The following is a 20,425-nucleotide window of genomic DNA, read 5'->3' as shown; positions in this document are numbered from 1 at the left end:
CACGTCTGCAGAACTGCGCAGGAAATTTGTGCCCGGAACAGCAGGACAAAATGCATCACACAATCTGTTCAAGGCAGGGAGAAATGTGTGTGGGCTCATTCTCTTTGGTTGGTAGCACCCCATCAACCATTAGCGTTAAAATACTTAAAATGAGTGTTCATTTTTTCACAAATCCTCCCCTTTGCTCCTTTAAAACTCACATTTTTTAGGAAACATTTTTGTACTTTAACTTTTTAAAGTTATTCAGAGTTGCAGAAAATTGTGTGTAGAACCAAATAATTTGTTTGTAGTCCCGATTCTACATTCTACCTGCTTTCTGACCATTCAAACATCCAAGCAGTAGATTGCTCTCTATTATTAAAACATGAACTCCATCTGATAAACCCTTGCAGTAATCTAACTGATCATTGAATATCATGGCTCTCCTGCACTTGTGATATGTTTTTTTTTTTTTTTTTTTTTTTTTTTTCATTTTACTAAAAAAATAAATAAAATAGCAGTTACTGTTTGCAAAGATGTTTACTGGCTAGAAAACAAAAACAAAAAACTAACATTGTTTCTTAATTTGGAGGACTGAGTCATTGGAACAATCGTTATTTATAATTATGAGCCAAACGAGGCACACATTAATGCATACCAAGTCACTAAATATTGACTACATATAAAAACCTGGTTGTGTCATTGAATTGCTCACAAAGAATTATTATGTATTCCATAGGGTGAGCAGGGAAGCTATAAGGACTTGTTATTTTCCTCAGGTCTAAAAAAAAAAAAGCCCCTCCAGACCCCCCCCAGTGACCCTGAGCTACACAGTTGCCAGCTCCCCTTTCTCTACACACACAATCACAGACGCACAATTACTGCACTTAAGTGTGCGTCTGTAAGAAGTGTCTCCACCAGCGAGGCTATTACACGTCATCATCCGTCTTATATTCAGCCTTCTGACAACATTTCAATCAAATCCTGCCCTCAAGAGCTGCACCGGAACCCGTCTCCACAGGGAAGGTGGTTACCATGGCAACTGTGGTTGAGGGCTGCCTACCAGAGAACACATCAACTTTTGAATTTGAAAGAATTAATTTTCTCACTCCATCCTCTAGGGTTATGGGTCATTTTTGTCTGGTAAAATGTAACACTGGACAGCTTGTATGAACATCTGCACCAGTGTTGGTTCATTTAATGATCCTTAAGTCACATTTTAAAGCACCTAATCCTTGTTTATATGTGTGTGTTTTGGAATAAATGTGTTTGAAAGCGAACCCTGGAGTCATGTATTCATTGGTCAGTTAGAAACAGATCATCATGGCCATATTCAGGCTCTCTTACGTCCAGGGTTGGAATGAATTATAATTGTAATCATGTAATTGATCATTAATACAATTATGATGTAATTCTAACAGCAATTGGAAATGAAAAAAAACCTGTTGTTGTTGTAATCGTAATTTAATTGTAATTGATTTAAGATAATTGGCTTTTGAATTGTAATTGGCATGGAAATTCTTTATAAACAGTCATTTATAATTTAAACGCAAACCATTGAAGCCATGTTACAGTTGTACAGTTTACACATACGTACTTAATTATTGAAATATGTTTCATATAAACGTTTACCACTATCTGCCACTTCTCTTGAGAATCATTTTATAATTTAAAAAAATGAAATTGAAACTGAGGAGTATATCGAAAAAAAAAAAAAGGTTGAGACGCTCACACCAAAATTATTAATATTAATATTAATACCACTATTTTCATGTATAAGGAAGCCTAACAAAATAACCAAAAGATGAAAAACAAATTGCTCTATAGATAATATTTTTTTGTGTATTTTACAGCTGATGTAAGACACGGTCAAAACTGACCAGTTATCATAAAAGATGCTAACATAAAGGAAGGTTAAGTTTTATTGGGTTAATTTTTTCAGGCTGAGGAATTGTGATTCATTGTAATTTAACTGTACTTGACATTCAGGGGAAAAATAATAATAATTGGAATTGGGAAAAAATGCCGGTCACCGTAATCTTAAGGGAGTTGGAATAGAACACGAATAATTATAATTGTAATTTAAAAATGTATTTGACCCAAGCCCTGCTCACATCACATTTATATTTTCAAAGAATTTCTCCTTAATCTGAATGAACCTACATTTAATAACAGCCATAATATGCACGAATACACAACTTACTAGGCTACTCTTCATCCTATCATAATGATGTGTTTGGCTTCATTTTGCCGTCTGTGCTGCATTTGTATTTTAATGAGTCCTTCTCCATGCCTCTGCTGCCCCACAGCAGAAACCATCCACCATGTCCTTCATGGAGCTCGCTTGCTATGTTTTCTTCACATCCTCTTTCTTTCTCTGTGAGTGATTAAAGAGGGTGTTTAGGCATGGCAATGGCAGGAGGTCCGCTGAGATATGTGTTTCTAATTAGAGCACGCACTATCTGCTGATGTTCAAAAGCAAAAGGAGTGCCTGATTAAAAACCTAGTTGCAGTAAATAAGCTTTGTGTGTCTTGAAAAAGCAAACAAATTGAGAAAAGTGGATGGAGGGAGGTTTCCAGAGCTTCTATTAGTGATGAATCACTTTCGGTAGAAGAATTTATGGAGACAACTTAAAAGTAACTAAACCCCATGAAGTAGTGCTGTTGATTGATCCTGTGCCAACTCTCAAAATTTTTGTCAAAGTATTTCAATTTGGCATATTTAGTTGTAAAATGTCAGAGTGACTGCTAGGGATGGGAATTGATAAGAATTTAGCGATTTCGATTCCATTATCGATACTGCTTATCGATTGGATTCCTTACCGATTATCTCATCGATTCTCATTGGGTGAGGGAATTAAATAATACAAATTGATTTATTTGCTTTAACTCTTTATTATATTATATTTGTCTCTTTAATTTCCTGCAGGGATATCAACTATTTTAATCTACGAGGTATAGATTGTTTTCACTGGATAATAATATATACAAAAGCGCTATATAAAATTGATTGAATTATTATTATGATTAAAACATATGACACATTTTGGCTACAAACATGTGAGAATATTTACAGTGCTCCTTTAGAACTTGAACAACTTGATCCAAAACTAATTAAGACATAAAACAAATAATTATTCTGTAAAAAGAACATATTACCCAAAAGTACAGTTGCACTTATTATGTATTTAAAAGGTAAAGCTTTAGTTTAACCTTTGTTTACATTTTTATAAATGGACCTTCAGAGACGCCATCCCCGTTGTTACATGTGACATCAGACATGTGTGAACGTGTGAAAGAGCAAAATAAAGACAACAATCAGTACCAGTCCGTCTCCCGTGTCTGATTACTTGTTATGAGGACATAATCTGGCGATGAGGTGTGTGTTCTTGCGGAAGTTTGTTGTTTTCGGAAGAAAAATCCGTGCAAGAAGCAACTTTTGCGCGAGTTTACAGAACCCGGAAGTGAGTAGCGTAGCAACAGAGATGCTACAAACACAGCACGGAGGACAGCACAGCTGCGGGTGGAGGAGGTGGACAACAAACAATTATATGATGGAAGGAGCCTTACTTGGTGCTAGCATAAACACAATATACAGGACCTGGAGGAGTTTATCGTTACGCATTTGCGACATAAGAGGAACCGATGAGCGGAATTGAAATACAAGCAAACAAACAATTCCTAGGAATTGGATTACTGGGAAACGGTTCTCAGAAAGAACTAAACTAGTGACTGCCCTCTATGGGTTGAAACCTGGCTATTACAATTGATTTTTGCTATTGGTTGAAAACAAAATCATGTGACGTTTTGGGACTATCTTGAGTCATAAAGAAGCACTAACTCCATTTCCATTACCCTTGCAAATGCGCAAAATCTAAATAGTGCAATAAAAACTGGTAATTGAAACACCTGAATTTCGGAAAAAAAACACTGAAATATCGCTAAAAGGTTTGTACGCTTTCATTGGGAGGAATTTCAGATGTTTCAATATTGAAATGTGTTGCAAAAGCGCTATGGAAACACTTATCCTGCAAATACATGTCAAAGGACACGACGTACCTGGTCGCGTGACCACTTCTCTTCAAATAAACATGACGTGGTACATGTAGACAAAAGAGGAGAGCAAGCCATTTCTTAGCATTATACTTAAAAAAAATTTACTGAAACATTAGGTGTGAAACAATGAAGGAATACAGAGTGTTATAAGGAGGCTTCACAGGAGTTGCGATCCTCCTCCCCAAAACAGCCTTCAATGGAAACATGTTGGAAGAGCAATTATGCTTCATCGACATTTAGAAATATTACTTTTATTTTGCAAAAATCTGTAATGGAAAGTCAGCTACTGTTAGCCCCGCCCCTTTTATAAAAACTAGCACCTGTGGGCTCTAGAATCTGTGGTGTAGAGTGAACAGAGCTATATATTGAGTAATGAGTAGCTAGTTAACACTGCATAGATTGTTCATTGAAGTTTGTATAGTATAGACTGGGCGTGTCTAAACTGCTCTAGGAATCCCGCCCATAATCAAGCATTTTTTGAATTTCTCTCCTAGTTGCAGGTCAGGAGAAAGCAGGAGTTTTAGTCACTCTTTAAGTTAAACTCATAACAAATGTGCATCCATTCGGTCACTGCTGCTGGTTCATCACACTCTGGTTGTTTTATGGAAATGCAAGATGAGTGTAAGTGATCAATTATTAACCAGGAGGAATATGTATGCAAGTGTTTTCATTTGTAGCCGACAGGCCTGTGTTGTCAGCGATGAGCTATGGACTGATTCATTACGCTGGAGGATCGTGTTTACCCAGCTTGGCTCCGTTATTATTTTTCATTCACAGTCCGTTCAGTGTGTCTGCTTGTTCACGGTGAACGATGTTACAGTCAACTGCCAATCTGTTCTCTGTTGAGAAGGAACCTGCCTGCTGACTAATGGCTTGAGGCAGAGGTCCAAGGAGAGACTCACGGTGCGGTTAGATTAGTCTTTGGAAAGGTGGAAGAGGCCTTGAGAGTGCACTGTCAATGAAATGCATTGAAATCTATTGTATCTGTCCACACTATATATCTATAGAAAAGTCGTAGGAGGTAAAGGCTAAAGGCGCCATCCACTCTCACACATTTTACAGCAATGTCGGTAACACTAATGAAAAAAGGGTGCAAAATGACATGCCATAGTTGCCTACTCAAAAGGTTGCATGAAGAGTTATTAAAGTTATTGTTTAATGCCACCCACCTAGGCTTGTGTTACAGACTTATTGTGTGACTGATGATAAAATATCAACTTCCAAACACAAAAACAAGCCAGTGAAATGCTTTTTATGTGTTATATTGCCAGTGTTAATTTGAACTTCGAACAGATTCGAGATCACCAAGTCACCAACTATTGAATAGATCTCATATTAGAACGATCCACCCAGCAGGTCAACTTACTCCATAGACCTGGGTAGTGCTTTGTCTCTGTTTCACTTTCTACTGCAACTGAAAACCCTGACTATATCTCCATATGCAAGGCAGCTTTTCATGCGTCCAAGTCCCAGATGAGCCACCAGACAAGATCAACCAAAATACATGCACAAATTATAATAGGTGTTTTTGTCCCACCACATTAACAAACACCTAACGCAAATGGCAGGTGGACTAGTGCTTTACCATCATTTACTGTATATTCAAATCAATGCTCATTGCAGCTGTCGAATAAAATAAAAAGTGCTTTATATTATTTTATATTTACTGCATTTGATGGACCCACATAGAACATGATCTGTGAAAATAGACAGAATTTGCAGCAGTTTTTCTCTTTAATCTTTAACAGGTAGATTGAATAGAGAATGTAAAGTACAAGCTATGTATCATACTACAGTGTTTCTCATCATTTTCAGCCCACGACCCCCAAAATAAAGAAGGTGGTTGAACACAGACGTGATCATGTGGAGACAGGGCCTGAACAAAAATACAAACGGAACACTTTTGTTTTTATTCCCATTTTTATGAGCTGAACTCAAAGATCTAAAACATCTTCTATGTACACAAAAGACCTATGTAAAATATTGTTCACGAATCCATCTAAATCTGTGTTTGTGAGCACTTCTCCTTTGCAGAGATAATCCATCCCACCTATCAAGATGCTGAGTAGACAGCATGATTATTGCACAGGTGTGCCTCAGGGTGGCCACAATAAAAGGCCACCTGAAATGTGCAGTTTTGCGTTATTTGGGGAGTCTGGTGGGGGAGTCAGAAAACCAGTCAGTATCTGGTGTGACCACCATTTGCCTCACGCAGTGCAACAGATCTCCTTCACATAGAGTTGATCAGGTTGTTGATTGTGGCCTGTAGAATGTTGGTCCACTCCTCTTCATTGCCAGATATTGGCAGGAACTGGAACACGCTGTCGCATACGTTGATCCAGAGCATCCCAAACATGCTCAATGGGTGACATGTCCAGTAAGTATGCTGGCCATTCAAGAACTGGGACTTTTTCAGCTTCCAGGAATTGTGTACAGATCCTTGCAACATGGGGCCGTGCATTATCATGCTGCAACATGAGGTAATGGTCGCGGATGAATGGCACAACAATGGGCCTCAGGATCTTGTCACGGTATCGCTGCGCATTCTAAACGCCATAAATAAAATGCGTGTGACCATAACATACGCCTGTCCATACCATAACCCCACCGCCACCATGGGCCACTCCATCCACAACGTTGACATCAGCAAACTGCTCACCCACACAACGCCACACACGCTGTCTGTCATCTGCCCTGAACAGTGAAAACCAAAATTCATCCATGAAGAGAACATCTCTCCAACGTGCCAGACGCAAGTCGGTTACAACGATGAACTGCAGTCAGGTCGAGACCCCGATGAGGACAACAAGCATGCAGATGAGCTTCCCTGAGACGGTTTCTGACAGTTTGTGCAGAAATTCTTTGGTTATGCAAACCAATTGTTGCTGCAGCTGTCTGGGTGGTTGGTCTCAGACGATCATGGAGGTGAACATGCTGGAATGTGGAGGTCTTGGGTTGGTGTTGTTAAACGTGGTCTGCGGTTGTGAGGCCGGTTGGATGTACTGCCAAATTCTCTGAAATGCCTTTGGAGATGGTTTATGATAGAGAAATGAACATTTAATTAACGAGCAGCAGCTGTGGTGGACAGCATGCTCCCTCAGAACTTCTGACATCTGTGGCATTGTGCTGTGTGATTAAACTGAATATTTTTAGAGTGGCCTTTTATTGTGGCCAGCCTAAGGCACACCTGACCAATATTCATGCTGTCTAATCAGCATTGTGATGTTTATATTTTTGTGTTGTGTGTTGTTTATATTTTTGTTCAGCGTAGTTAAAAGTTGCAAATTATGGGCAAATGGTATTAAACAAAAAAGAAAAAATATTGGCTTAAAAGCGGCAAAAAAAAATGGGGGTTGGGGTAATGTAAATTAAAAAGTATGAACAAATAGTTTAAACTGGAAAAAAATGAACGTTGTAAATCGTGAATGTGACAATAATGGGTCAACATATGCAACATTGGGTGGGAAAAGTGGTGGAAAGGGTTTATAAGTGCCAAAAATGTCTTGAAAGTGGAAAAAAAAATGTGCAGAAAAGACATTGAAATTTGGCGGCGAAGTGGCAGATATGGGAGTAATGTAGCAAAAATGCATTTAAAAGAGCAAAAGTATCAAAATAGGTTAAAAAATGGCAAGTTAAAACAAAAATAGTAAAAAAAAAAAAAAAAAAGCAAAAAATAGGCTCAAATCATTCAAAAAACATTCCTAGTTTCTTGAAGACATCCAGTACCCCCTCCCAGTGTCTTGTGACCCCAAATAGCATCCTCATCTCAAAATTGAGAACCCCTGGCTTATTACACAAAAGCAAGTAATATGGTGCTTCACGCTGAGCTTTTACTTTTCTTAAATTTTGCTGCTTCCTGAAACTGCAGCACATGATTGAGCTTCTTGTAAACATCCCATTGCAGCGAGTTACATTCCCAAATTGGATCGCCGGCCTGAAGTTGTATATGTTTTTGAAAGAGTGGGTTTTATACAGAATAAAATAGTGAAGCTATCTAATGGGGAACACTCATTTCTGTCCGTTTCCCTCAATGTAAGGTAGAAGAAGTACATCCACGAAGCCTTCTCTTTGTCTTTGGAATAGAATTACACTAGGGTAAATACACACGTGTTGGTGGGTCCAAGGACTGTGTTGACAGAAAGGTGTCTTTATTCAGGAATGCAGTATTGCATTGTCAGTGGTTTGTGACAGATATGAATGTCACACTGGAACATAATGGAGGGCATTCCTTTATGAAGTCACTTTCAATCTCCGGTTCTGCCTCACTGTGACCAGCATGCAGAGAGTCTTTTAATGAATCAGAATGCCTGGATGTACGCCGACATGCCTTCCTATGCAATATGCTTATAATACGGTCCAATGGATGCTCATTCCCAGGAAAATGACCTCTGCACTACAACAGAACACCCAAATTTTGCTATTTTAACCCTTTTCTTAACCTTGGGGTCAATTTGACCCAATTTAATGTTTATCATTCAAAAAATAAACTGACTTTTTTTTTTTTACAATGGATTAAACATACAATTATCGCAATGACATTTCTTTTAATGTGCTGAATACATATTGTACGCATTGGTGTTCCCCTGAGGTCAATTTGACCCCAGGCTGTTTTAGCTGAGTTTTAGGTCAGTTCTTTCACAGTAAAAGTGGCGTAGGAGAGAATGTGTCTGAGACCAAAAACTTCATAATGAACAACCCCAAATATGTTACAAAAAGGAGATACAAATAAGTAAATAAATATGTTTATGAAAGGAAAAGGGGGTGGGCTCACCAACATCAATCAATATGGTTCATTGTGTGAGAGTCAGAAATGTGCACCCCAAATTAGAAAAGATTTGGATGAAAGATACACTAACTCTGAAGATCGTATCATCACCACAATCAATAGGATTTATACTCTTATGGTCATTAATATGATAAGATTTGGATGAAAACTATTCAAAATAATTTAATTTTAATTAAAAAGCTTGGCCTGATGGGGGCGCTAGAGAATAGGTGAAGGCTTCATTATCAAGTGTTATTTATATATTCAACAAATAAACCAAATGTCTGACACTAAAACTTGGTAAACAGATTTCTGAAAATCATTTTCTGGAGGCAAATATCCCTGGGGTCAGATTGACCCCCAAGGGTAAAATGTGTTAGTTATTTACAATATTATCAACCCTCCTATTATCCTCAAATATTACTAACAGTTAATAAACATTTAACAGCAAGAAGGCCTTAGATGACGATAAAATTCTTCTTCTTCTTCTTCTTCTTCTTCTTCTTCTTCTTCTTCTTCTTCTTCTTCTTCTTCTTCTTCTTCTTCTTCTTCTTCTTCTTCTTCTTCTTCTTCTTCTTCTTCTTCTTCTTCTTCTTCTTCTTCTTCTTCTTCTTCTTCTTCTTCTTCTTCTTCTTCTTCTTCTTCTTCTTCTTCTTCTTCTTCTTCTTCTTCTTCTTCTTCTTCTTCTTCTTCTTCTTCTTCTTCTTCTTCTTCTTCTTCTTCTTCTTCTTGCATTACTGCCCAAAGGTTATACTAAGACACTGTACCAGTCTGAATGTTTTATTTTTGTGTGTTTATATTGTATTGTTTATTCCTGCAGCCAATTTTGGACCTACATTTACAAAGAAGCTGTTGAGCCCATTTACCATGTCATTCAATGCAGCATTCGAGTCAACAAAGAACCAATTCTTATAATATTTAGTAGTTTTACATGAGCCTTAATGATTGTTTTTGTTAACTTATGTTTTAGTACAGTCATCTTTGTTATCCTGCTTATTATCTTCTTATAAACACTTTATATTTGTGTTCCACCTCTTTAGTTCTGTACTTTATCTATGGTCTGTATTTGTGTTTCAGTGTTACCCATAAAAGGAAGAATTTGCAGTTAAGATAGACACAATTTACAGTACATTACAGATTCCCCCTTTTTGTTTTCAAAAACTTCATTTCAGGCAGGTTATGCATCCGTGTGTCACTTCTGAGATGTTTGTGGGATAACGTTCAGGTTTACATCATGTTTTCTAAAATAAAAAATAAAAAATAAAAAAAATAAAAAAACATTGCTTTGAACTGAACTTAGGTTCAATAACCAACTCTAAACAACAATGTGACACTTCCTGGTTTGGTATGTAAATGCACTCCTAAATTGACAAATCATGAGTGCCAAATGTTTACAACCATAAGACAACTACAAGAAATTAAATCCACAACATGACTTATTGATGAACAATTTGCCTTATTATGATTGCATATTTTCTGGTAGTGTCTAAATGATCTACCCTAAGTGTACTTATCATGCTGCTGGATGTTGGTGCAGTTTTACAGTGAACCTGAACTGACACCTAGTGGTAACAGACAGGTAACAAACTAAAAAATCAATCATCCTGAGGTAATTCATTGACCCCACTATAGATATATCTGCTCTAGTTTGTCTTTAAGATTTACACTGTAGCCGACATTTGTGCATAATAAAAGGTCCTGTAAGATAAGAATTAAAGTCATTCTCTGCCTGATTACAAGCTCTAGCAAAACATGCTCAAGTCTGAAAAACTGTGACAATGAGAGAAAATTAGGTATAATTAGAATCATGCAGGCAGTCATAACATACCACATACAGTAAGTTACTTAGAGCATTTTCATTGTGTAATTATCTACTGACTCACACAACATTATCAGTAATAATAATTACAAAAATAGGATCAAGTTTTCTATTTTGGCGACAGAAAATTACAATGTGTTTATATATATATATATATATATATATATATATATATATATATAGCTTATTTTGTTTTAAAATGCTTGTTTTAGTAGTCTCGTCTCTGCTTACGCTACTCCTCAGAACAGCATTAAAAGCACACTTAGATTTTTCTAATAGTGTCCTAACCGAGACCTTTTCCTAAATATCCACACTAAAGAACTCACTCACACGTGCTGTCTCCTAGAGGAGAACAAGCCAAAAGTGGTACATTTTCTGCAACTGTTTGCTCCTAAATGTGCCTGTGTGGCATTTTGCATCAGCAAATTTAACCCTGATTTTTATTTCTGGTCAGACAAAGATGGTATTATGTGCCATCTTTGGTAATAGTGTAACGGTTGTAAATGAGGTTAGGGCCGTATAAGTCTTGACTTCAGCCTAAACCCCTTTGGTCAGAATCATTTAGCTCTTAAAATACTTAAAGTACATGTGTTCTCATTGTAATGCACAAGATCTCTGAGAACATGTGACATAAATGTTTATAATGACCAAAGAAATAAACTACTACTACTGCTACATCATTTGAATTAAAATTATTGAGATTTATATCATATATCACCATTTTAAGAAAAATATAGAGATATGAGTTTTTTAGTCCACATCACCCTGCCCTAATAATAATAATAATGTAATAAAAATGCAAGACAAAAATGGTTTGCACTTCTATCACAAGAGGGCACTATTGTTCTGTTTTTGCTGTAATTTCGCCTGCAGTCTGTGTGCAGTGTGCACCTAATGATGGATACAAACAATGGAGTGCTTCAGTACATTTATTGTCAGACCAATCAATCAGTGCGAGACTTGATTTGTCCAAAAAATAAAACATAATTATAAAAAAATCTGTCTGAAAAAGTAATTAAACAGAGGAGCAGGTCCATATTACAGATTCAGTGTGGAGGTCAGTGGAGCATAAGACTGTTTCCTCCCTGCAGGATATTAACACCAGCACATCCGTCCTCAACAAGTGAAATCAGCCACTTCCTGCAGACGCCCTTTCCCTCACCCTTTTCCCGCTTTATTGTTCATCTCTGATGTGTGACGGCGTGCATCAGAGAATGTCTCTGTCCTGACACATGATTGGTGCAGGCCCCCTGCTGTGCTCCCTCTCCTCCAGGAACTAGACATTTCTGCCTCGTTCCTGTCTTCTGTGCTGACCTCGCAGTCAAATATGTACATATTTACAGTCGGGGGAGTGAAGAAAGGGGTGCTTTAAATTCAGAGAGATGCCGGCCTTAATGGCTGCATTGGAGGGATGGTGATATCTGTTGATTTGTGATCAATTGTGCCAGGAAGGCACAGAGGTATATGTGGAGGTTATAAAGGAGGGCGGGGGGAGGGCTGGAGGCCCAGAAAAAGAAACCACCGAGACATAATTAGGCCTCTTCCACACAGGAATGGATTTTCCTCAAGACGGAAAGGTTTCTTTATCGTTTTTGGTCTTTTTCCACATTTGGGAGTAGCTATTGCCTGAGGATAGAACAAGAAAACTCAGAGTTGGTTGGTCTGTAGCACCAAGTTAGCAAAAGGAGATTAAATAAATGATAATAAAAAAACAAACACTGCATGCAATTAAAAAAAAAAAAAAAAAAACATATAGTCTCTAGTGTGTTTGTACAGGGTATCCCTAATCCAGTTTTTCTCGTGTCCCACTAGGGGTACGCAATAGCACTACAGGGGGTACTTGAGAGAGGGAGATTGGAAAATTAACAAATAAAAGCAAATATGTGAGGGTTTACAATGTTTTTATTTGAAAATGATAATCCTAATAATGATGATGGAAATGATTATTATTCGAACATGAACTGAAAATACAAGGGTCAGTATTGGTCCCACACCAGGTTAGAGATGACCAGAAATGTTAAAAACTATATATAAATGAATTTATTCAGTAGTTTTATTCCACTTATTTACAAAATAAGACTCTTTAAAATGTGTGTCATCACTCATTCATTCCATGCTCTATAGTTGTTTTTTCATAGTATTCTGTGCAAAAGGGGGGACTTGGGCGAAAAATGTTAGGGAACCACTGCCATAATGAATATGATGTAGGCAAAAAACTTACAAAGAAAGATGATTTTTGTACCTAATCACACTCTGTGATGGTTGAGTGTCAACAATAAAATTGGTCTACTTGTTTAGTCTAATATGGATTTGAGATTCAATAATGTGTTTTTTTGCTGATTTGATAGCTATGAACCATTAAAATGTATTAAATAAACAATAGCAAACCAATGACAGGCCACAGGCTCCAAGTCAAATCTGTCTGATTCTCTGCCCAACATCTCCTTTTCGCTTCAGAACCAAAAGTGGGTCCATCCTTCACTTTACCGTACAAAGAGAGAAAAGGGAGACTAAATATTTGTTTTGAGGTCCTCCCCGCTCAGCTCTGAGCCTCTGCGTAGCTCTTAAGAAAACTTTCTCCCGCTTGGAGAGCGAGCAGGGCAAACAGTCCCACATCTCGCCGTCTGGCTCACGGAGGACCCTTGTCATGTTTGTTTGTTCAGACAGCCGCCATGACAGACGGAGCAACACTGAGGAGGAAGAAAACTGAGGGATAAGTGGGACAAAAACAAAAATATGACAGCAGGAGGAGGTGGGTGGACTGATGGAGGTCTTTCTCACAGATGGTGTGCTCTTCCTACTCCCAAAAGCTTTTTTTCTCTCTCTCTCTCTCTCCCCTGACACGGGTCAAACTGAATACAGAAATAACTCCTGGCATATGTTGGAACCTGCTCCCTGACTGTAAAAGACAACACGGACCCCACAGGACTACACACTAGGCCTGGGCAATATATCGAGATTCAATATGTATCAGTATTTTTGCGATTTAGTGAATTACAATATCACATATATCTATATATTTTTATCTTATAGCTTATTTTGGATGAAAATACTCATTTTAGGAGTCGCCGCTTTCACTGCTGTCTCTTACAGGAAAAATATTGTGCAGCAGTTTGTTTATAAATGTGTCTGTGTCACATGCAAATTTAACCTAGAATTGGCTTTCTGGTAAGACTTTATTGAGTTAAAAATATCAAGATTAATATTGTATATTGCCATTTTGAGAAAAAAATATCGAGTGGGATTTGAATATTGGTCCATATCGCCCAGCCCTACTACACAGTGAACTATGAGCATGACAGTCCCATTCAAATAGTGGCTCACATGTGGCTCAGTATCAAAATTTGAGGGAGACAAATCTCTGGTTCACAAAGTAATCCATCTGAAATCATAACAGGAAGTTAATACGACTGACACTGAACGCAACACTATCTACAAAATGAATGAATTCATTTAACAAGAGGGATTTCTTTTCAATTAAAGATAAAAAAATAGCATGTATTAGTTCCACAAAGGGGACATTTGCAGAGTTTAAGCAGAAGATAAATAAATAAAACATATATATATACACACATGGGCCTGATATGTGATTAAACAACTTTTAAAATCACAAAGCTTTCACATTATTCTAAAGCTGTTGCTTTTCATATTAAGTATTTCTACCAAGACGTCAATAACATTATTATTTATCATTAAATGTGTTTGTGTTGGTTTGATCTGTCCAAATTGAAATTATTATTTGGTAGCTTTGTTTTAAAGCTCCCTATTGGGTGCTTTTACCCTCATTTGTTTGCAAAAGCAAGATAAATCTCTTTATTTGGACCATTAACAGTTTGATTTGATGGACAAATGTTATCTGTCAGTGTTTTTAAGTGAATAATTGGTTAAGAAATGAACTCGACTTGGCTGTCCATCTGTTTCGCTGTGTGTGTGTGTGTGTGTGTGTGTGTGACTTCACCCTCCCCTCAGCTCAAACCTATTTTGTGTTGTCTGTAGGAGCAGAGGGGTCTGAAGGAGCAGATCAGAGGATGCTGTAGAGGTTCACTGAGCACTGGGGTGAGATTAGCTCTCTCACAGAGGAATCAAACTGACCTGCGAGGCATGCCATCAGAAGGACAGATGGATAAGAACTATTGACCTGCTGACCTGCATCACATTCTCACTAACTCGTGCTAATTTACATGCAAATGGTACAAAATGCCCTGCTGGACTGTTCCCCTTCACTAAATGTGCGTTTGATTATTTTACATTCTATCTTATTTTTTATTTTTTTAATTTTATTTCTTCTACGTCAACCCATCACATTCCGAGCATGCACATCAGAGACTTATGTACACCAGCACACACAGACACACGCACACACCAGCTAACACTCTCCCTTGTGGCGTGCCCTCATGGTGGTCGGTTGCACTTCTAAAGGCTTAATCTGTTGGTCCCACCTCCCTGGTTAAGAGAACAAAGGCTCCCTCTCCCCTTACACAAAGGACACTCACACACCCACCCAACACATACGTCCGATTTCAGTCCCAGACGGACCACCCATCCTTGAAGACCACTGCCTCACCAGCAGCGGCCGTGTATCCATGACAAGGGTGTCGAGCAACTCTCCTCACATTGCTCCCAGCATTTAAATCTCTTTTCTATTTTCTCTAGGGTGGCTAATTCACACACTCTTTGTTGGAGTTTTGGTTGTGGGACAGAAAAGGCAATCAAGGGACAGCATGTTGAGGAGGCCCCTGGCAGGCTTTGATGTCAAAGTTTGCTCAGATATGCGGCCTCAGTGTCGGAGAGATTAGACCGTCTCAGCCCAGAACCGAATTATTGCCATTCTCATAAAAAAAGAAAAGGATCAGATAACCAGTTGTACTCTAAAGAGCAACTACTTACGACAAGCACTTTAAAGGTCAATAGATGCCGCATTGGACGATAAAGGACAAAGTTGGATTTAAACACCACATCACAATGCTGTGGGTTGTTTCTGTGTGTTTCTTTTGTGTTGGTGAATTTCAAATAAGCTTTTTTGTTAAGATCTCATCACGAGGAGACAAATCCTCATCCAAAGTTTGACAAACAGCCAGTAAATATCATAAAAGTGCCAGCAGGATTCAAGCATTAGGGTGGGAAAACTAATACAATAAGAGCAGTGTTTACACATCAGTGTGTGTGTGTGTGTGTGTGTGTGTGTGTGTGTGTGTGTGTGTGTGGAGAAAAAAAATTCATTGAGCAAAGCTAATTGATACAAAACAAATGCTAACTTGGTGTATTTGTTAATTAGTTTTATCTTGAGGCTGAGGCATGTGTTAAATAGAAGATGTGCAAACCTAAACATAAATATACGGTCGTATTCAAATATAACAGGATCGGAATAAAAACAGCACGCTTGGTATTTTGTCACCTACATTTTTAAAAGTAAAAAAGAAAAGACCATAAATATTAGAAGCATTACGTTGCAAAATGTGAAATATTAATAAAATGGAATATCTTCATTTAAGGCAATATTTGCTTGTTTTTTGCCTGGTAGGATATTTCTTCCCTTTGTTTTTTTTTTTTTTTTTTGTTTTTTTAATTTATTTATTTAATTGTTTTTCTTTAATAAGGTATTATAACTTGTTACTGAGATTTTACCACTGGTTTTGAGTATGTACTTAAATGCATGAAGCTAGAATTAATATAACAATGAGGTTGTATCAACACTGCATTTGATTATATTGTAAATAAAAGTTGATCATTGACATAATAAAAAATCGTTTAATTTCAGAGATCGTCAGACTTACTTTTGTCCATGGAAACTTGTGGAAGAAGGTCATCGGTCAGGAGGCACGAATTCAAATCCCTTCAAGTGACTGAAAAAAAATAATGAAAAAAATACACAACCATAAGGTAAACAGCACAAAACTCCAAAAAAAGCTGTGTAATTAATCCAATTTTACAAATTGTATTTTTGTCTTCTCCAATATCAGCTCAAACTATATGCAATCCTACATCTTGAGTCTGATTAAAAAGTTATTGTCTGACTGATTAAAGAACAGACAAGGGTTAGAAACAAGACTTTTTTCCTGTCATGGTTTTGTTTGGTTTTGGAGGACCCAGTTGCAGACATGAAGAGGAGGCAGGAGTGGTTAGGGGTAATTCTGGAAAACACTAAAATCAACTAAAATAGCACAATATGGAATAAAATAATCACTAAAAAAAGGAGCCATAAGTGGACTTAATCCAACAACGTATGAATGGCACACCTTGAAACAAATTCAGTGAGTTATAAAATAGAACATAATGGTGAAAAATGAACATTTACAGTAACTAACAAAACATGAAAAAAAAACAAAAAAAAAAAACATCCACGGATCCCAAAACATAACCATCCCTAGTTATTAGATTTTTATAACAGATTTTAGAATTGGAGCATCAACCCTGTAAAATGTCTCCTCCACATTAAAGCTTTCCACATGGACAAAGGATGCACTTTCCAAAATTGATTTCAGATGTAAAAGTCCAAGCAGAACTCAGCTATTCCTTGGTGTTGGTGTGTATTGTAATGATAGACCCCCACGGGCCCCCAGGCTGCATATTCCCCTGTGACGAGCAGAAGAAGATGCATTTGTTTGAGCTGAGATTTCTTCCCGTTTACTCACAGCCTCTGACGATTTTCCCAAGCAGATCTCCATAATCCGCAAACAATTATCATATTTGTCTCATGCAGACGACTCAGGTTTTTGTTTGCCGATTTGAAATTAACAATTTACACAGCTGGCTTTGTAGCGAACACCTTTTCTCATCTGGCAGCTTTAAAAATCTGAATTTGGGGGTGACCGATGGTGCAAAACAAAGCAAGGGATGCACACACAGAAAGACCACGAATATTATTCACATTAAAGTGCAATAACACATGAGTGCTAAGATAGCATACGGTATATATTTAAAATAGAATAACAAAATAATTCAAAAGCCAACAATATATATATAAAAAAAAAAAAGAAAACCAATAAATTAAAGACTCAACATTTTTGGCAAAAGTTTTCCAAATGAACAGAATTGCATGTTATTTATATTCATGACCCGGCGTTTTCTGTCAGCCTGTGAGCAATAATCACTTCCTTGTGTAAACAAAGCAAATGAGGCAGAGTCCCAAAGGTCATAAAACTGCCAAAGCACAGAGAGAAAGTACAAAATTACTTCTTAGGCTTCAGCAGGAAAGAAAAAACAGAGCCTTTTGGTAATTTGCAATGTAAACATATGCAGAAACAAAAAGAAAACTGAGATTTAAGATGTCAGCCATATGTTAGCTCCACTGCAGAGCAAAAGTAAAGGTTTACAAAGTGGAATAATGAAAGTTTGTTGATCCAAAATGGAGTTTGCGAGTCAACGCAAATGGCAAAACTAAAGTGGATTAACGGACACGGATAGGTCATGGTCTCTTAGACTCCTTTGACGTCATTGCAGTTTCTTATTCTTTGTCCTGGAGAGCCACTGTCTTCACTAGTCAAGGTAAAACTTTGATTAAAAGCATTTTTAACGCAAAAACACATCAGGGAAAAAAAACAATATTTAATAGGTTTACAGTTAACTTACTGCTACTGTGAAATTCAGTCATTCAGGCTGTATTTGTGTTGTTTTCTTTTGATTACGTCAACCAAGAAGGTAATATTTTCCCCAACGTTCATTTATGTTTGTTTGTCTGTTAGTAAGATTAAGTAAAAACAACTAGCCAGATTTTGACAACATTTTAACCAAAGATAGACCCTAGGCCATGAAAGATTTCATTAAATTTTGTAGGGGATCCAGATCAATATCCTGATTCTAAATCAGTTTCAGAAATTTTTAAAATCTTTATCTCTCATCTTTGGTGAAATTTCATATCTCAGTTTGTAAACTGGCCAATTGTTATGAATTTTGACTCAGTTTTGTTGGTTGGTTCTGAAATTACCTCAGAGTTTCATTCGGAACGGATAAGGAATGCCCATTTCGTCGCAGTTTTTCTGGCAAAGACGATATATGGCACTTGGCGGAGGTTTGCATTCTCTGAGTACTTGTGCTTTAAATGAGCTGTTTTGATTTTTTTTTAAATGCATTTAAAATGCTTCTTTTTTAAACCTTGTTATTTCATTTTATTTATTTTATTTGCTATATAACAATGCGTTGTTGGGCCAATGTAAAAAAAAAAATTGTATTCTAAATAATCCTACTTTGAATCACAAACTTTATTTCCTTTATTTATTTATTTATTTTATTTATTCAGTTCATAAAGACTATCCCACTCAGTTATGTTTCACATATATTTTGACATCTGGAATGCTTTGAAGCTGGAGATCGGAATTTTAAATTAAAAAATCTCCAAGTTCCGAGTTGCCTGGAACGCAGCAAAATAGTGTATCGCTGCCCAACAGCGAGTGCCAAACATTATGACAGGATCTGGCTTTTTAGCTCCTAAAATGCAACTACAGGGTTCTATTTCATAATATTTTGTGATATGTCTCACTATGGGATGCATCCTCCAACTGCAGCCCTCGGAATCATTTATATCAATCTGCCAATCCTGATTGGCCAGAGAAACCTGTCCGTCCGCCAGGGACGCGGCCACCTCCTATAAAAAGAGGGGGCTGACAGACACCCTCCATTCAAACACCTCTTCTCGCTCTTAGCATATCTTGCGTTTTTTAACAGCTTTAACTGTCTACAGGCAGATCTTTGGTGTCCAGTCGACGAACGCTAGTAAGTAAAGACGCATTGCTTGGACCACACCAGGTCGAGGAGAAGCCAGCGCTTACCTTGCTCTGCTCAATCAAGTGCTGTCCTCTGTTCATCACCGGTAGGTATTGAACCACCAGCTCTATCCCAACGCTGATGCTCCAGCGCACGTTGGTCTTCCTTGCGGCTCTCTCACTCCGGTGACTGCCCCGCTCCACGCTACGTACCGCAAGGTCCGGAGCTCCCAGACATCAGCTGTAGTCTCAGTCCCACTGTCCTCGACGCATCTGGGCTCGTGTGCACATTACATTGGTCCTCTCACTGGATGCTCACGACAGTGAAGAGCCAAGCTCCAAGCTCCAAACCATGGTATCCAAGCTTTCGGACGCCAGCACACCAGCTGTTGTCTCGAGCCAAACGTTGTCCTTGACGTCTTTCGACGCTCCACCACACGTTGCCCTGCACCAGCTGGTTTCATGATAAACGCGGGATGGAGCATGTCTTTCCCAGTTTAGGATTTTGTCCTCCAGGGGCTACCCCTGCACTCGGGGTCTTTCACAACTTTCACTTTCTTGGTGGGACGAGCAAAAGCTTTCACCGCATGCCTTGCATTTTTTCCAAAGGGGAAAAATCTGTTCAATTTAGGCTATGTCCTCGTTGATCCAGGTTGATGGCATCTGCCATCCCCGTAATCTGCCTTGGTCACCTCCACAGGGAAATATTCCAGCTGTGGATGACCTCATGTGGGCTGACGCACGGAGAGTGTTGGTTACACCAGTGTGCGGTGCGGCTCTGCATCACTGGCAGGCCTCGTGTTTCCTGAAGCACGGTGTGCCTATGGGCATTGTTACGTTCAGGAAGGTGGTCGCCACAGATGCCAGCTTGACGGGTGGGGTGGGGTTCACGCGGGTTGGTCTGTAAGAGGCCGCTGGATTGCCGATCTCCTACACTCTCACATTAATATTTTGGAGCCCTCAGCTGTGTTCTCTTGCTGATGCGTAAACTTATCCTGTGAAGCAGCGATCGTCTCCTCTCATTGAGGGCTATGCACGCCCCGGGGATCCTGAACACGGTCGCAGACCTGTTGTCCAGGGGCGTGCCGGTATATACGGGAAATGGAT

General features: G+C 38.3%; 1 protein-coding gene across 1 annotated transcript in view; it reads right to left on the bottom strand.

Annotated features, from left to right (window-relative positions):
• LOC114458056 (mucin-5AC-like) overlaps positions 1-19,672 on the bottom strand; it is a 34,514-nt gene extending 14,842 nt beyond the window's left edge. Inside the window, exons 1-3 of the mRNA XM_028440301.1 lie at positions 19,638-19,672; positions 19,385-19,523; positions 19,116-19,200 (exon numbers count right to left, since the gene is read on the bottom strand). Coding sequence (XP_028296102.1) covers positions 19,116-19,200; positions 19,385-19,523; positions 19,638-19,672 — 259 coding nt within the window. The remainder of the gene's footprint in view (positions 1-19,115; positions 19,201-19,384; positions 19,524-19,637) is intronic.
• Between the last annotated feature and the right edge of the window lie 753 nt (positions 19,673-20,425).

Source organism: Gouania willdenowi, chromosome 24, assembly GCF_900634775.1.
Source record: "Gouania willdenowi chromosome 24, fGouWil2.1, whole genome shotgun sequence".
Lineage (NCBI taxonomy): Eukaryota > Metazoa > Chordata > Actinopteri > Blenniiformes > Gobiesocidae > Gouania > Gouania willdenowi.
The sequence above is the reverse complement of the archived record's forward strand: the minus strand, read 5'-3'. Positions and strand labels throughout refer to the sequence as shown.